Raw genomic sequence first — 17,835 nt, 5'->3', positions numbered from 1 at the left:
AGGAACTCTGCATCTGTCTGCACATTACCTCACGAAGCCGCTCACATACCTCTATCTCTCGTTTCAACCTCCCTGACCTCCATTTCCTCATTACTGCCGTGCAGCACGCTCCTTTCTCTTTTTGAAAACCTTTATTTATTCATCGGTGGGAGACTGAGCAGCTGCTCTGGATGTGTTTGGAGGTTGAGTGCCTTGCTCAAGGGTAGAGCGCTGCACTGCCTGTATGGAATTATGAGGATACCTTTAACAGAGTAGCCCCAGCCTGTTGCCAGTATCTCCATTTCAGTGAGAGACACCAACACGTCTCACTTGGAGAAACACAGAGATGTTGAAACGAAGGAATGTGTTAACGTTCCAGGTGCCTTCAGTGTCTGACCTCTGTGAGCTCCATTCACACAAACACACCCGACTCGTATCACTCTTCTTTATCAGCTGCACTGCCAGAGAGCGTGCAGCTGTGTGTGTATGTGTGTGTGCATTTTTTCAACACGCGTGCAGGTTTATTTGACCAGCGAGGGCAGGCAAGCTCCAGGGTCAGGGTCATTCATTTTATACGTGTGTGTGTTATCAGGTCTGATGTCTGCAGAGAGACGGAGTGTAAACACAGAGTAAAGCTCTGTTTACTCTCTTTCTGAGTCTCCTCCATAGATTCTCCATTAGAGCTCACTCTGATCACCCACCAAGTGCTTCATCATGAGGGCAGAGTGGCTTAAACACACAGGATGCATTAGACTGAGTGTGGTCTTACCTAAACATCTCACTTTCATTCATTACTTGTGAAAATATATGGAGCCCATTGTGTGGACATATATCCAAAGCACCTTTAAGCTCCGTGTCTGCAAACACTTTGAATATGAGCGGCCACAAACCACCACCAAGCTGTTTCACTGACACACAGCAACAGGTGAACAGAGGTGATGAATGTACTCACTTCATGTTCAATAGCATGTGCACATCTGAGGATGATGGGAATTGTGTTAATTCAGAGAGGTTTTGGTCATAAACCATAAATTGAAGATATGACAATTTTGGCCTGTTGGTGGCGCTAGATAAGAAGTTCCAGATTCAACCATGAAACCATAAATGTACCAAATCCATTCAATTGTTTTCTTGACATTTTACCCAAACCACAAATCTCAATGTATCCAAATGACATGACAACTCCCTAAAAGTGAAGCCAAAGCGTCTCAATCGCCACCTGGTGGCTGGCTGCAGTGTAGGTCATAAATGTTACCTCCTCCATGTTAGCGGATTGGAGATGGGCCATATTAAATTTTAAAGTACATGTCAAATACATTTTCCTTGAGGGTGGTTTCTGCTTTTTAAGGTCATTCTTATCAAACTGGTGTTTTTTTCAAGTGCTCATTTTCTGACGTTTGGTTTGCTGTAAAAAATGCAGTAAAATGTCATGATTGAAAGGTAAGGCTGACTCACGATTGGTCGAGTGTGTGCATCAGCCGGACCTTGCTTCCGTGGGTCCTTCTCCCTACTGCACAGACTCTGGCTCCAAATGCACAAGATGGCAACGTTCATATCCAGGATATTTGGGCTTAATTTTTGGACAGAGGGAGGAAGTGGAGACGCATACATACTGTAGTATAGAGTACATAGTTACAGAGTTTGAATTTGAATCTTTGGTTTTTCACTTTTTTTTTTTGTTTTGACAGGGAAGATGGAATGTGCATGCATTAAAATGTTCCGATAGTTACAGGCAAAAAGCCATATCAATTAATCAGATACAAACCACCAGACAAACGGAATATAATCGCTGGAGTGTTGCAGTGAAGACATCACAGCTCTGAGAAGGACATGTCCTTGTTTAAATGTTTGTGTGTGGGAACACAGAGAGGGTGGAGGGGTCTAGGTGGAGACTAAGTGCTAAATGGATGTGATATTTTTCCCACTGACACTGCAGCACTACACAATGGGTGCGGAGCTCTGGTCTTTTACCTCAAATCTGCCTATTGTCTACATTGAATCAGGCACTAACACTGCTGCAATTTATTAAACATAGTGAAACCAGACCTCAATTATTCTGTACATCCACACCAGCGTGCCACTTTGTTTTCAGTCTACGATAACAAACAAAGGCAGTGGAAACAAAACTCTCCCTGCAAGTTTTTATCATCACTGCTGCTTCCATACAAACTGCTGTGGGCAGACTTACAGTAAGGCAGACCACCTCCCTGACCTGCGAAACAGGGGGAGATTTTGTGGGGAAAGGTCTGTTTACCTTTGGGCAGAAAAACTCCACACTCTGTGAGGTAAAATAAACGTTTTGTGTGTGTGTTTATGTATCAGAGCCGCGCTCCCTAAAAGAGGTTATTGTTCTTTAGATTTCATAAGAGAGCCAGAGAAAGAAAAACAAAGATGTGCAAGATACGTGTTTGTACATTTAGAGCAGATGTGTGCATGTATCTGATTTGTGTGGTTGCATCAGAGGAGACTGAAGAAATCAGAACAAGGATTCTGGTCATAAAACATCCCACCCTTTATTATAAGTCGATTCTTCTGTGATGACACGCTGACTCCAGCCGCTTCCTTTCAATTCAACATAAGTTTGAACTGTACAAGCTGGAAAATAAAAACCTCACAGGAGTAAAAAACATAAAAAACAGTTTATTCTTCCAGTGGTCAACACCGTTCATCATCACACCCATCAATATCTGTCCTCTGATAGATAAAAAATAGACGTTATGCTTACTTCTTTTAGCTGTAACACACATAGTGTGTGTGTAGGAGCAGTTCAACATATTTGGAAACAGCGTAAGAAAACATGAAGTAAAACTATTCTCTTTTGATTCATGTATTCATGTGTGAGTCTGTGTTATCTGTAGCAGTTTCTTTTTTTACAGCTTCAGTGGGTCTTTATGTCACATGATTCAATTACGACACAATTTGTCTCTTTACTAATGTAATGTAATGTTTTGTGATATTTTCAGTTATTTTTTATATTTTCAATTTCCCCCTCTGATGAAAAAGCACCAACGTTTTCACAGATGTCCAGCATATTGTATAGCTATACTAAAATGTAAATCGATGCTTTCGTACGTATTTGACAAATAGGGTACAACATATTAATAGGTGAGTTACAGAGGTGCAAGGTAAAACCTGTTTTACCGCTGGACAGAGCCAGTCCAGCTTTCTATTCTTTGTGCTGAGCTCAGCATCTCCTGGCTATAGTGTCAGATATAATGAGTCAGATATGAGAGTGGCATCAATCTTCTATCATCTAATTCTCAGTAAGATAATGAGAAAGCGAATTATCTCAAAATGTCAAACTCTTCCCATGAGGTTCTCTGTGTAGCTGTGCAGTGTTTCAGGTGTGAGAAAGACTCCCCTGTTCACTGTGTTATTACCTGCCTGTCTCTCTGTTTGTGTGTGTGTCGTAATGAATCAAAGTCCCTGCTTTCCTCTCGTCTTCCCCATCATCAGTTGAAGTGGTAATAATCTGTTCCTTCTTTCAGCTGCAAAGCGTTAAGGTTCTCCTCCAACACACCTCCCGTCATGTCCTGCAGATAAAAACAACATCTGAGATTCAAGGGGAAGAGAAAACACGATGGAAGGCACATATGCTGCTGAAAACAGTAGAAGCATTATGATTTGCCCTGTTGACTAAACTTGTCTTCATGGTCCTCCGCTGTGTATTTGGTTTTAACTTCTCTGATCTGAAGCCAAAGGTTATATACAGACTAAAGACATCCAGACTGACCCACAGTAAACTGGGCTCAACCTCTGCCTATGAGAACAGTTCAAATGAATATATGTGTTGATTATAGTTATTTGACATCTGGATTTAAACGTGTCTGATTGAGTCCAGGTGCTAGCTTGTGTGTGTGTGTGTGTGTGTGTGTAAGTGTGGGTGTGTTTCATAGAGAAATAGAGAGAGGGAGCATGATAGAGTCCAGGTCTCCTTGTCCTCTGATTACTTCTCCCAGTTCACATAATTGAGCAATTAGTATCCCCCGTAGGTGGGGTCACTCTAGATTTCATGTCTGAATCTGGCTGTGAGTGATAAATAGGCAATTAGAGATTTGGCTTCCTGGATTGCCATATGTGTGTGTGTGTGTGTGTGTGTGTGTGTGTGTGTGTGTGTGTGTGTGTGTGTGTGTGTGTGTGTGTGTTACTGTATATGAATGGAAAATGATTCAAATAGAATAGTAAAAGGCCTCTGCAATAGTTTTAAGTAGCGTCAGGATTTTAGACTATAAAATATAAAAACAAAACATGATACATGCAAACTGAACAGTGACAAAAACATCAGATGCTTGTGCAAGCAGCTCGTGATCAAAGATCCGGCTGTGGCCTCGACCCAGTTCCTGACTTCCTCATCCTCTGTGTGTGTGTGTGTGTGTGTGTGTGTGTGTTATGTCCTGGGCCGGGCCCACGCCCTTATTATTATGTGATTAACGTAGATTACAGACCTGAGGGACAGAGGCTCAGAAACAACAAACATACAACACACAACTGCTCACCAGTTTAACACAGACGATGAAGGGGGCGGAGGCAGCTTTGTAGTGCACAATTGGGATTTTGGGCCTCGGTATTTCCTGGGAGGATATCATCGGAAAGTTGCTTTATTAAAAATATCATTGGCTTGATGACCTTGCATTTTTGCAACCAATATAACATATTACACTAAAGAACTTGTGTGTTGCCGACCTCACCTTGGATTCTTCGTATGTGTAAAACCCTTTCTGGATCTTGTTCTCATCCACATCACAGAAAGCTTTGACCTGATAAATGGATCAGGGAGGCAATGAGTGCTGGCACACGTTTACACACCATAACTTCTTCCACCAGTTATTTTGACTGGGAGAGACGAGAAACACTGGTAATATATATTTTGGTCAACGTATCACAGGTGAACGTAACATACTTTTTTCCGATTAGCCGGACTCAGGCATCGGTACAGCTTCCGGCCCTGTTTCCCAGCATTCCATATGGTGAAGCCGCTCCATTGGCTGAGAACTCTCTCCTGCAGGAAGTCCACTCGCAGCTTCCAAATGCTTTCCCTGGATACAGATGAGGAGAGGATCAGAGGATGGATTTAGGAATACAAGCTTAGAATTAGAGAAGTCACCTGCAGATCTGAGTCAAGATTCTTTGCTCAATTTAGTATGAAACAGCTTTATTTGATCTGAAAATGAGAAGAAAACTTGTTCAAAATACTCTTTACACACATTCCAGTCCCAAACCTTCCTCACCCACCCCTCACTCTTTACCCACTCCCCATAACAAACCCTTCTCCCCTCACTTCCAATTCCCATTGCATGCATTCCTTGTGCATATGTAAATTATGTTAATACTGTAAATAAATTGAATAAATTGAATAACATCTACCTCTGGGGCTTTTCTGAATATAGACAAAGACATTTGTGGAGTTTCAGGGATAACAGCGCACACAACAAGGGAAGTCATTTTTGAATATATAACAGTAACTCTTCAAGCTCACTTGCTGAAGATTGATTATTTGAAGAAGGATTTGATTAGAAAACTTGCTGCCAGTCCTATTAATCAATATATTGCACACGTTTACCTATGGTTCACAGCCTATATTACCATTAAATCATCATCTACAAATCCAGATCCCTTTTAACAGTTGCCTTTACATAATGAAGGCTTAACCTCATTTCGAAACAAAACTCACAGCCCTTTAGCAGAGTCTGACAGGATTCGTATTCCTGTCGTACTCAAAAGTGATATCAATTGCTCCCGAAAGTTATGGTTCTAAACTTTTCTTTATGAAAAGAGAACGAAAAACATTTGTTAATTTATAATTCTGAGGTCGATCAGTTAACACAATGAAAAATCCTGACATCGATATAATTCGGACTGGTATTGATGAAAATTATATTGTGATGATTCCTTGTTTTATTACCCAGCACTAGAATTGTGTAGCATGGTGTGCAGTGCTCATTGAGGGTACAGTAACCACTTCCTCTCCCCCCCTGTCTCACACACGCACAGAGGCATGCACTGATACTGAGCACTCTCACCTCCTGATTAGAACATCTGATTGTGTCTAACTGTGGGCCTCAAACAAAGCTAAACCCACCACCACCATTCTGCACCGCGGGTGGTCCCTAGATTGACTTTTTATACATTCTCTATACAGACTTTCATTCAAAGACATGGCAGCAACATGGCAGAGATTTACTCTAAACTGTATCTGCATATACACTCACTGAACCTTTCATCCATTTAATATCCTGCCGATCAAAAGACAAACACACTTTCACACACACTGGTATAGATTCACATACACAGCGGGCGCACAAACATATACACACACTCATGCGGGCACACCCACATTTATAAACACAGACTTTCCATGTTGAGCGGCTCCTCGTCTCAGTTTCTCTGTGACACCATCTTAACTTTCACAACACTCAGTTCATTAGGAACGGCTCAAACCAAAGCAGTCTGATACAACCGTTCTGCAATAAATCCTGAAGAAAATATTGTTCAGTTTTTATTGGTAGTGTTAAAGTGTAACTTCATCCAGCTCTGAGCCTCACTCCAGGCACTGATGATTTTGAAAAATGCATAACAACTGGGCAGGGGACTGAGGGGGGGCAGAGGAGGAGCCGGTTGTGAGTGGGACCGTGTCATTGTAGTGACATTTGCAGGACGAAATAAATGGACAGAATCGATTTTCATTTGAAAATGCATTACCTCTGCTGCAGCCCGGTGTCCGAATGACTCCAGAGTTTTACACCTGCTAAAACCGAAGATTGCAAACGCTGCTGGCCCTGCTTCAGTTTGAAAATGTTTAGTCTAGACTGGCTGGAGATGCTGGGAAACGATGATGAAAGACACTTACAACCCGCATTATAATTTGAGTCTTTTCAATCACAGTGTAGCCTTTGTTGATTCGTCAGGCATCACATGACCCCCTTCTAGAAGAACAATCGGCATTAGCCTCTGCAATTAGTGAAGAACATGAATAGTCAACTTGAAACTGATACAGGGCCAAAACAATCCTGGGACAGAGATTGTTCTAGTTTGAGAATGCTTTTTTTCAAATATAAATGTAGTAGTACGGATGTTCTAGCTCCAGCTCAGTTACGCTCTCAGGGCCGAGGCAATGCAAGCGCAAGAGAGGGTAGAGGCAAAACAGTAACGTAATGTAATTATTTATTATAAGTCTGATAAGATTTGTGATATTAAAATCCCCAGAAATGTGTTTCGACACAGTTGTTATTTAATTTAGTTTACAGGTAAAAAAAAACAATTTAAGTGTGCAGCATCACAATAAAGAGGTGTTATTTCAATTCTTCAATCAGATAACTGTTGAGTGTAATTGTGTTGTGTTGACAGGTGTCCCTTGTATTTTGTCCACATAGCTAAAACTGAACTTAATAAACCTCATGAAAGGAGGATGAATTGCACGACTGTTGGGTTAGACGGTTACTTTTAGCTGTGTGTGTGTGTGTGTGTGTGTGTGTGTGTGTGTGTACACTTTTCTATCTATAGTTATGAGGGACAATATTGGTTCAATACCATCATTGTTGGGAAGGTTTGGCTGGTCCTCACAATTCCAATGGGCTGTTCAAGGGTTATGATTTGGTTTTAGGGTTAGGGTAAGGGATTTAGTTGTAATGGTTAAGGTTAGGTAAGGGGCTAGGGAACGTATAATGTCAACTATAGCGAGAAATGCATGTGTGTATGTGTGTGTGACAGAAAAGAAGACGATAGCTTCATTCAGCCGAAGAGCGGAAGTGGGTAGGCTGTGGATAGGAAGGGGCGACAAGAAGTGGGGGAGAGTGGAAAGTGGGCAAGGCCAGCTTGAAATAGGCCTCTGAAAATAGACAGATGATAGATGAAGACAGAGTGGGATGATCGCTGAAGGAGTGCGTCAACGCGGGTAGATATATGAGCGGTGGACCGACGAAGAGGAGGAAGGAAGGAAAGAGGAAAGGAAGGAGGGATAACAGGAAAGAGGGGATGAAAGGGAGGGAGGTGCTGGGGGGCGGCAGGAAAGACCTTCTTCTTTGGTGTGATTTACATTTTGAGGTAGAAACACACACACAGACACACACACCTGCAGACACTACATGAGCCTGCTGAAGCACAAGCAACAGCAGGAATGTCCAGCTCCTTCAGTCACACGCACACGCACACGCACACACACACACACACACACACACACACACACACACACACACACCATGTAAAACACGTCTGTTAACAACAACTTCAGATTTTCCTTCCAGTCGCATCTGAGAGATACTGAACACAGAAGAAAAACATGATGACATTTTCCAAAAACATTTCATAGAAAATGAAAACATGCGTATACGTGCATGTGTGACAGTATCGAGCCCTCAGAACATGAGGGATGGCAGTGAGCAGCTGAGAGCATGTGGAAGATTAACACGCCATCCAAATATGTGTGTATGAGTGCAGCTGAGTGGGGATGAGGGGTGTGCAGTGAGACTGACTCTGTTACTGAGTGTGTGGCGGCTTTCTCGTGGTAACGGTACACCAGCAGGCACTGGTTGACCCTGGACAGACCCCCTCCCTGGCGAAGACTCTGGTAGAAGAAGAGCAGATCCTCTGGGACTCCCTGGAGAGGAGGAAGTAGAAACTTTAAATCACTGAATAAATATGAGCTCTGGGCACCGAATCAGAGGTTGGGAACCAGTCCAACATTTCATATATTTGAATTGAACATGGGCTGATAGTGAACTGACCACAGAGTGATGTTATCTCGAGTAAAATCTGAAAAACCCTACACAGATACACACAGTTTTGGTGTGAACTCTCACCTTGCCTCCCTCGTCAAATGGTTCAACCTTCAGGAACCAGTTCCTTGAGCAGAACCACGTCGGCATGACAACGGTGGGGCCATGAGATGTGAACACCTGAAACATCAAAACATTTCAGAAACAAAGGCTTGGATACAAATGGAGCAGAAGTTACACGTTCAGTTGTATTAATAATATGTGGAAATAGAATAAATATATATATTGGTCACTGTGACAGAACAATTGAAAGCCAATTTTCTTTCATGTCGTCAAATCCTGAAAGACCAGTGATTATTTTGTAGAGATAATACCTAGATGCTCACTGAAGGATCTTAGGTTATACGTAAAGTTTGTGCTTTTTAGCGAGATAGGAGCTCACACCTGAACCTGAACATGCAGCCGGATGATAAATGAAAATAAAAAGCAAAATAAACATCTCCATAAGTATTTAGACCACTACAACCTTCTAAATAATGCTGCCATTGATCATCATTCTTGAAAAAGATATTCCCTCATTTGGTGTTTTGATATTAGTGTGAAGTAACGTCCTGTGCGGTGGTCCAAAATCTGGTCAACTGAAATAAGATGTAATGTAAATTCCTGTCAGAATTTTTTTTTCCGTGTTTTGACCGAATTAAGCCCAGTGAGCAGAGTTTGATTTAAGAGGCTCTAGATAAACCAACGAAAGAGAGAATGAGCAAAAGCAAAGACCCAAGTCGGATTTTGAAAAAACAAGCAACAGTGTTACTGATCTGAAGTAGAATAAAAGTATATTGAAAGTAAATGAGGAGGCGTGCATTGAGGGAGGGAAAACCTGCGGCAACAAGCTAAAATCAAATGTAAAAAGTAAACATAGATGCATATCTTTTCTGCATTGTTTAATCTGTGAAATAAGAGTTTGCATATCAGCAAACATAAACGCCAAACTGATATTGCTGTTAAAGGCTGATATCAGTTGATGTTATCAGCTAAACAATAAATCCTTTGGGCTCTTATAAAAATGTGTCTTCTATTTAATCTAAATGGCGAATGGTCTCAGTTATAGGGCGTTTTTCAGGCCTCTTGCTCAAGGACACCTCAGCGTGCAGATGGGGAAGACTGGGCTTAAACCGCCGACCCTCTGGTTAGAGGACAACTGCTCTAACCCCTCAGCCAAATGAAAACACACACACACACACACACACACACACACACACACAGTTCAGCATAGAACACTTAAGTTCAGTTTGACTTGAAAAATAAAGGAACTTCGAATGGTGTGGTTACAGAACAGACTGTAACTCAACCTCCATATCAACCACACCAGAGCAGCGCTTGGCTCAGGGTTTGGGGGAAATTTCCCGTTTGGCTTCTAAGAACAAACAATCAAATGAAGAGGGACTAAGCACAAGTTAAACTTCCCCTCCTGCAAACAGGGCAGGTTAGAGTGAAGCCACATGTGCTGTCCCACAGAAGTGTGTGTTTCCTGGAGTGTGCAGGGCAAGGATACACGCTTCCATCCTCTCACACATGATCTCTGCCTAATGAGTTTGTTTTGGTCTTTCCTCCTCCCTCTGACCGCAAACTCGTTCATACACAAGGACCAAATTACAGCCTCCATATTTCTTTCTCATTCTACACATGCAGCCCCCCCAACTCATTCGTTCCACTGCTGCCCAACTCCCCACACCCCCACCTCTTCTTGTTCCTGCTTCTCTCTGTGGGTGTGTTTTGCAACAGTGTTTTTCAGTGTGAGGGCCATTCCAGGTTGATCTGTTTCTTCATGCCACTAAATCACTGCTACGTGTGCGTCTGTGTGTGTGTGTGTTCATTTGTTTGGATGTGTATATGAAACTGTTCTTGGCTAAAGCAGAATACTACTGCATAACTGAAATGCATCACAGATGAAGAAATTTGGGAAAAAACATCTGGATTCAGCCAGTCAAACAGCTGGACAGAATCTAGTGAGTATAGTGTGTGTGTGTGTGTGTGTGTGTGTGTGTGTGTGTGTGTGTGTGTGTGTGTGTGTGTGTGTGTGTGTGTGTGTGTGTGTGTGTGTACTTGTTTTTGTTGCCTCTTTAGGACCTTTTCTAGTTTTCTCAGGACCAATTGACATTGTGGGAAACAAACCCCAGTCCTAATTTGCAAAAACATAATTTCTGAGGTCCTGGTTAAGGTTAGGGATAAGGTTTTGGTGAGGCTGTCCACAGTGAATGGAGTGTTATGGAGACCTAAACTGTTTACACAATTTCACGTTATCCAGACTTATCTTCCTTATGGGTATAAAAAGCAAGTCCCCATAATTTATATATCATATATCATAAGGTGAAGACATATGGTTAGGTCAAGCCAAGTAGTTACTATGGTTAATGTTATAGTGAGTCTCCAGGAAATGTATATGAGTCAATTTAATGTCCTCTAAGGTCATGGAGACACAACCCTTTGTGTGTGTGTGTGTGTGTTTGTCCACCTACATACTTCTCTTCTCCCTTTTGTTGTGATATTGCAACATTTCGCAGATGTAAGCTGTGGCCAAAAAGCACGGATAAGAGGAAAAAGAATGAGTTCTGGGAAAACAGTGGAGAGAGAGTGTGTGTGTGAGAGAGAGAGAGGGAGAGGGAGGAAGGGAGAGAGAGATAGAGATATGATGTGCATGTAGTAGTCAGTGGGGGGTGAGGGAGGCTTTGAATGACCATATCTAATACAGATGAATCCTCAGGGTCCAGCTCTGGCTCATGTTATACAAGCACCACCCTGAGTAAATCTCTGGTTTAACTCAGTTAGATTCTGTGTCTTTGCTTGGAGACTAAAGTCAGATAAAGCGAAGGTAGAAAGGGGCAAAGTAAGGGAGCTGCTTTTTGAGCCTGCAGAATCAATGTATGATCTCATTCTCATGCTCCATGAAACTTAATATCATATAAATATCCTGGAATGTCTGCTAAGGACTTATGCAGACTCTCTCCCTCTGTGTGTGCTTGTGTGTGTGTGTGTGTGTGTGTGTGTTGGAGAGAGTAAGTCCAGGTTGTCTTGTATCCTAGGTGACGGTGTGTTTTGTTCAGACAGCAACATCTCTACATAAACACAAATAGAGCCAGTGGTTTCATTTTTAAATCGCTTGCTCTCTCTTATCATAGTGATAAATTAGACTTTTTAATGTAGTAGAAAAAGACGTTTTAGCTTTAAAGTGGTGCGGAGAATGTTCTCACTCACTCACAGCTTCAAAACAACCACTAGCCAGTCACTGTATTTAAGTCAGCATGTTTTTAAGTCAATATTATTCCAATGCAGGATCAATCTTTTCATGCCATTTGAGATGAAAGACTGTATAGAGACGGACGGGGTGTCTATGAATATAAAGCTACAATAATAAGTATATGTTTAATAAGTTTGTGTAATTCATGTAGAAGACGCAGACGCAGAATAAAAACGAGATTCAAGAGCTTTTGGCGATAAGGATTGACGCCCCAACACGTTATGTCCTTCCTCCTGCATGGAGGGAATTCTACTGTTACTGTTAAAGCACCTGGACGTTCCCCCGCTGTGTTCTTTATATGTGGAGGGAAAACCCATCTTTTTGAAAAATTTTCCAGAGTTAATTTCTGAAAACAGCTGAACAGATTAGTCTGAGCATTTTATAGCCAACAACAGACAACTTTTTGACAAGCACTGTTGTAAACAATAAAAATAATGATGGCTGAATTCCATTTAGCTGCTTCAGTGTCCGGGGGGCTGAGGGTGTGCATGCTGACCCACTGTCACACCTCTGTGTTTGACCCGGACACTAACAGAACACAGCCGCTGAGAGTGATATTACTCACACCTGTTCTTTTCCTGCTCTGACAGGTCACAGTATCTGCTGTGAAACAAACACTCAACGTTCGGTCATGGTGACCCACACTTGTTTCCTCCTGGCTCTCCGTGTTGTTGCTTCTTCGTACTTGTTTTGAAAAGGAAGAAGGAGAGAAGGTGACCTGGGATAACAGCAAACTTGAATCCATCCATTTCATTGTCTGCCACAGAAGGCCACTCTAGCTTGGTTTAAAGTTTGCATTCAACTCGTTTTTTCTGTTTTGTGCTATACAACAATTTCTTATGTCATCCAGTCTTTGCAGATTCTGATTGTGTGAGCTTTTACATTTTAGTGATGGATTTATTTATTAAATCTGCTGTTGTTTTAAGTGATATCTTGGTTCAATAAGATTCAAAGTAGCACTGTAAACGTTGCTGTAAATGTCTGCTGCAAGTTGGAAGAGAGTCTACACAGTGAACTGACAGTACGTTTAATCTGCAGAATAAAATCATCTTTTCCACTGCGGACAGTTTCCACTGTCGCCTACAGTCAGCAGACAGCTGGCACTGTGACCTGCTTCCTCTAGAGGGACAGAGATGGGTAGAGAGGTCAGGACGAACGCTGGGTTCTCCCTCTAGTCCACGCTCCCATTTCCATGGAAACTCAGGGCGGCAGGTACATTTCCTGTGTTGCTGCCTGTGTCTGACCTGGTTGCTGCCTGGCACATGACCTCTTACATACACACATTCATACAAATCCATACACACACTCTGTGCCACAGAAGCAGGCATGTACCTGTGTCATGAGCTGCTCCTGAGTGATTGTGTTGATCCAGCGAGTGTAGCGCTCTGTAGATCCCTCTGGAAGCCTCTGAACTCTACAGCCAATCAGCTATCATCATAAAACACACATTCACACACTTATTAGCATATAAAAACATTTTTTCGATGAAAACTTTTGGAGCCATTTAGGAATTTTTTTTATAATAGAAGTTAAACCTTCAGAATAGAGGCACAATTTGGGCAATTAGCTGATAGAACATTTTGAAAACATGGGGTAGCTTCTCACTGTGGGTCAAATAACCACCAGAATGAGTGATAATGAAAATATAGGTCAGTATGTACTGGATAAGCATCTGGCATTTTTGACATGTACAAGCAAATGTCCTGTAAGAAGAGGTTAATGAGAGGTAAAGGAGAGAGAGGTGATACACAGCTGAAAACAAACCACAACCATAAATATTACAGCCAGAACAGAAAGGGGCAGGTTGTTTGTGCAGGGCAGCAAGTCTGCTGTCTCCATGCTGTCTCCTTCACTTCCCTCACACACACGACCTTTGACCGCTGACCTGACAGGCCTCGGAAAGCATCAACACCGGATACTCACACTGCTGTGCATGCCAACTGCATGGAAGCTCACATACACACGCAGCATGAATTTTTTTTTTTTTTATTTGAAGGGAGGGATTGGTCAGATGGCCAGATGGAGAGAAAGAAAAAAAAGTGGGGAGTAAAGAAGGGAGGGAGGGAGAGGGAGGGTGAGGGAGGGAGGCAGGCAGAGCTCAACAAAGCAAGAAGGAAGTGAGTCAGCAGAAATAGTTTAGGGAGAACTCACAGCGTTTGGGTTGAGGAGAGAAGCTTCGTACTGCAGACGAACTCTGTGAGGCGACATGATGTCATCCTGGAGGAGAAAATGAAACAATTTAAACAGAAACCAAATCTAACTATGATAAATCCACATCATCAAATACATAGTGAGTTACTTTATGAAAACATTAAAAAAGCTGTTACAGGTTAAGTTTAACTTTCTCCTGTGTGAGATGTCTCTCTGGAAACAGTTGTTTCTTAATCAAATGATATGCTTTGTACAGAATAAAAATTACAGTGATACAGTAGCTACTATAAAGCACCTTTACATAAATCACAAAAACACAAGAGTTAGATGAACATGAATCAAAAACAAAAACATAACATACACAGAAGAAAAAAAGCACATTCAAATACATATGCATATACGTTTTACAGGACAAGTGAATATGAGCAGTGGAGCCAGAAAACTAACAGAAGATATTTCCTAAATGAGTAAATTTACTTAACACAGAAGAGACAAGAGGTCACAAGTTCAGATGTTGTAGCCTCTGATTTGTTTTGGCAACTCAGAGTTGATGAGCATCTACAAAGCACTGAAAGGCTGAGCTGCACATTACACACAAAACACATGTAGTGTGTATCAAACACAGCGCTCAGGTCATTAATCATGTGTTCTGACGCTCTGTCAAACAGTCACTGAGTCTCTGAGCTCTGAATGCGTATATGTGAAGCCTGTATATTTGGACAAACCAACATGATCTAATTCGTTTTGACTGACTACTGTGTGTGTTATGAAAGACCTCGGAACGATGAAATGAAACATGCCCCGCACACAGACAGACACACACACACCGACACACACTTACCGCATCCTGAAAGCACAAGTATTTCCCACAGCTCTGAGATATCGCCATGTTCTTTGCATATCCCACTGAAACAAAGAGAAAAGTCTGTGTTTACGTGTGCGTGTGCTCTTCACATTTGTGCTAGCACTTATAATAGTCAACCATTAAACATATAACAACACGGGAAATACCGTATCGTCATTAACAAAGGATCAGACTGAAAAAAGACGTGTCGGTCAAATGCATGAGACAGATATACTATCATCACAGTTATCGTCAAGCTCTTCCAACACAGTCTTTAATTCTGATTTATTTTAATGTCTACCACTAAGTTTTTATTTCTAATCCCATAGTTTGCAGTGGTCTTTTTTTCCAACTTTTTTTTACAGATTTCCTAGATAATAATTACTGGAAAATACTGAATGTTAGTGAGTGTAGTGACCTCCTTTTGGCTGAGCGGAGTTGTGACCAGAGATCACAACTGAGACGCCTCTCGCCTCTAGTCTTGTCCTCCAACTCTCCACCTTTTGCCTGGAGTCATCCTGACGTACAAACACAGAGATACACAAAATAAAAACATGATACTCCGAGACTTTGGTGTGAAAGTGCACGAATCCACACACACGTACGGTGCTTGCGTCGTCATAGACTGACAGCTCCATCGATCCAGTGAAGTCTTGCTCTGATATGGCCTGCAGACATTCATCCAGCCAACAGGACGCATTGTGCACTGGCATGACAACACTCTGAGGAGAGAAACGAGAAACGTGCAATAATAATTCACAAACAATCCATAAAGTTTCACAATTGAATGTATATAGTATTAGTTTTGTATTGTTTATAGTAAGCTCTTTCTACCTTGCTGATATTTTAATGTAACAAGCGACAGCTGAGCTGACCGGTTTCTTCTTTTGTTAACTGCATATGACAAATAAATCACTTTGTTAGTGCATAGAAAAAAATAGAAAAAATTGTCAACAACTTCTCTACTCTCTACTCTTCTCCTCTCAACTCATTATTATATACCAACCCACTGTCCATCCCTTCACTGGCTTTACCCCATGCACGGACTTTTACCACTACTTATTCTTATATATTTATATATGTATATATTTTTGTAGAATTTTTGTATATATATTATTGTACTTTGTACCACTCCAGCACTCCAGCAGCACAAGAACACTTCCCTACTGGACACTGACACAATCACATCATTGCATCCCATTCCTGTATCTGTATATATATTCTCCGTATGTGATTTATGTATGTATGTCAGTGAGGTGTTTTAAGTGTTAACTGTATAAACTACTGGATGTTCTAAATTTCCCTCGGGATTAATAAAGTATCCATCTATCTATCTATCTATCTATCTAACAGTCATTTCAACGGCAACGAATCTGTCAGTGTTAACCTGAATCGAGACCCACTAAGTCAGTAATTCTCTCCTATGATATGAGCAACTTATCGAACCCTGTCCCTGCTGCTGTGTGTCTCCCTTTAGGTCCGTGTTATCTCTAGGAGTCGCTGAGTTCATCACCCACCACGTCCACTTCTCTCCCCGCCTCCTCTCGCTCTCCTCCCGGTGTCTCTGCTCCTCCACCTCCCCCGGTGCGGAGCCTCTTCGGTGGGTTCATGTCCCACGGCGGCTCGGAGAGGGACCACAGCGCCGGAGACCGACGCCTGACTCCGGCTCAGTTGATTAAATTGGACACAGGAAGAAATTAAACAGTAAACGGAGAAGTTTTTTATACAGACTGTCAGTGACTGAAGTGTAAACCTCGCCGGGTACACGTGGGTCAATATGTCGATAAACACACGTGTTGTTAACTTTCTCTATGATAAATAAACGTAAATAAATCACGTCAGTTGTGGAGAAAAGTGATGATTTAACAAACGTCTAAAAGTATCACAGAGAGGGCTGAGGCTCCACGACTTCCGCAAACAATTAACTCTGGACGCTGATTGGCTGAGAATGGACTCACTGGATTGGCTGCTACTCTTCTTCTTCTTCTTCTTCTTCTTTACTAAAGCATTACTATTTGTACATATCTACAGAGCTGTATATATCATATCCAACTGAAAGTAATATACTTTTGTGGATGTTGTTTATTTCTAAAGCTTTTACTGTGAATTCATTTTACTATTCTCTCCAAAACAAACAAAAACAAATATAACATTTCTACAAGAAAAATAATTAAGCATAATATACAATATATTCATCCCAAAATCCAAATGTCATTATTAATGTTCAGTTAATGGTGTATCTGCAATATGTTACAATTTTGTCAGGAGTTTAGTTAACATATCATGTGTTATACATTATGTTATATATATGTTATATATAGACTGTATAGTCTATTATTAGCATTTTTGTATTCATTGTTTTTGAAAAAACATTATTCTTTGGAAAAAGGTGCTTGAAATTTCCAGGGGCTTTCAGCTCAATGTTATTGTGTTCCTCGGTAGAAGGAGTTGTCATGGGGATGGCTCAGTTGTGGTCACTTGATCCTTAACAGAATTGTTTTCATTACCGGATAATGGGTGACCATGTATGATGATAATTGTTTCCAAGGTCATTGATGATCCTTTGTGCTCAAATAATAGTTTGAGCTTGTAAATGATTTGTTGTTGAATTAATTTAATTGTAAATGTAGATTTCAGCATGAAATGTATATATAGAAAAACATCTTTTGTCTTTTCCTTTTTAGTAAAATTCGTGCAAACCAGTGATAAAATGAACAAAGCAGCTGCAGCTTATAAATCAATTTAGAATAGCTTAAACTGTAGTTTGAGTAATAAATCATCTGATCGAAACAACAGAACGTTACCTTTGGCTTGTTAACAAGGGCAGATACAGTCATGTGATAAGAAGTCTTTAA

General features: G+C 41.3%; 1 protein-coding gene across 1 annotated transcript; it reads right to left on the bottom strand.

Moving 5' to 3' along the window:
- Positions 1-2,490: 2,490 nt before the first annotated feature.
- On the bottom strand, positions 2,491-16,846 carry b3gntl1 (UDP-GlcNAc:betaGal beta-1,3-N-acetylglucosaminyltransferase-like 1). The gene is made up of 12 exons (XM_061092544.1): positions 16,498-16,846; positions 15,586-15,702; positions 15,399-15,498; positions 14,978-15,042; positions 14,137-14,202; positions 13,318-13,413; positions 8,775-8,870; positions 8,448-8,572; positions 4,880-5,015; positions 4,668-4,736; positions 4,476-4,550; positions 2,491-3,512 (listed from the first exon to the last, which is right to left on the bottom strand). The coding sequence occupies exons 1-12, from the start codon at positions 16,588-16,590 to the stop codon at positions 3,432-3,434; spliced, it is 1,119 nt and encodes a 372-aa protein (XP_060948527.1). The 5' UTR covers positions 16,591-16,846; the 3' UTR covers positions 2,491-3,431.
- Positions 16,847-17,835: the final 989 nt, after the last annotated feature.

This window comes from Limanda limanda, chromosome 2 (assembly GCF_963576545.1).
Source record: "Limanda limanda chromosome 2, fLimLim1.1, whole genome shotgun sequence".
Lineage (NCBI taxonomy): Eukaryota > Metazoa > Chordata > Actinopteri > Pleuronectiformes > Pleuronectidae > Limanda > Limanda limanda.
This window is presented reverse-complemented; position numbering and strand designations above follow the sequence as displayed.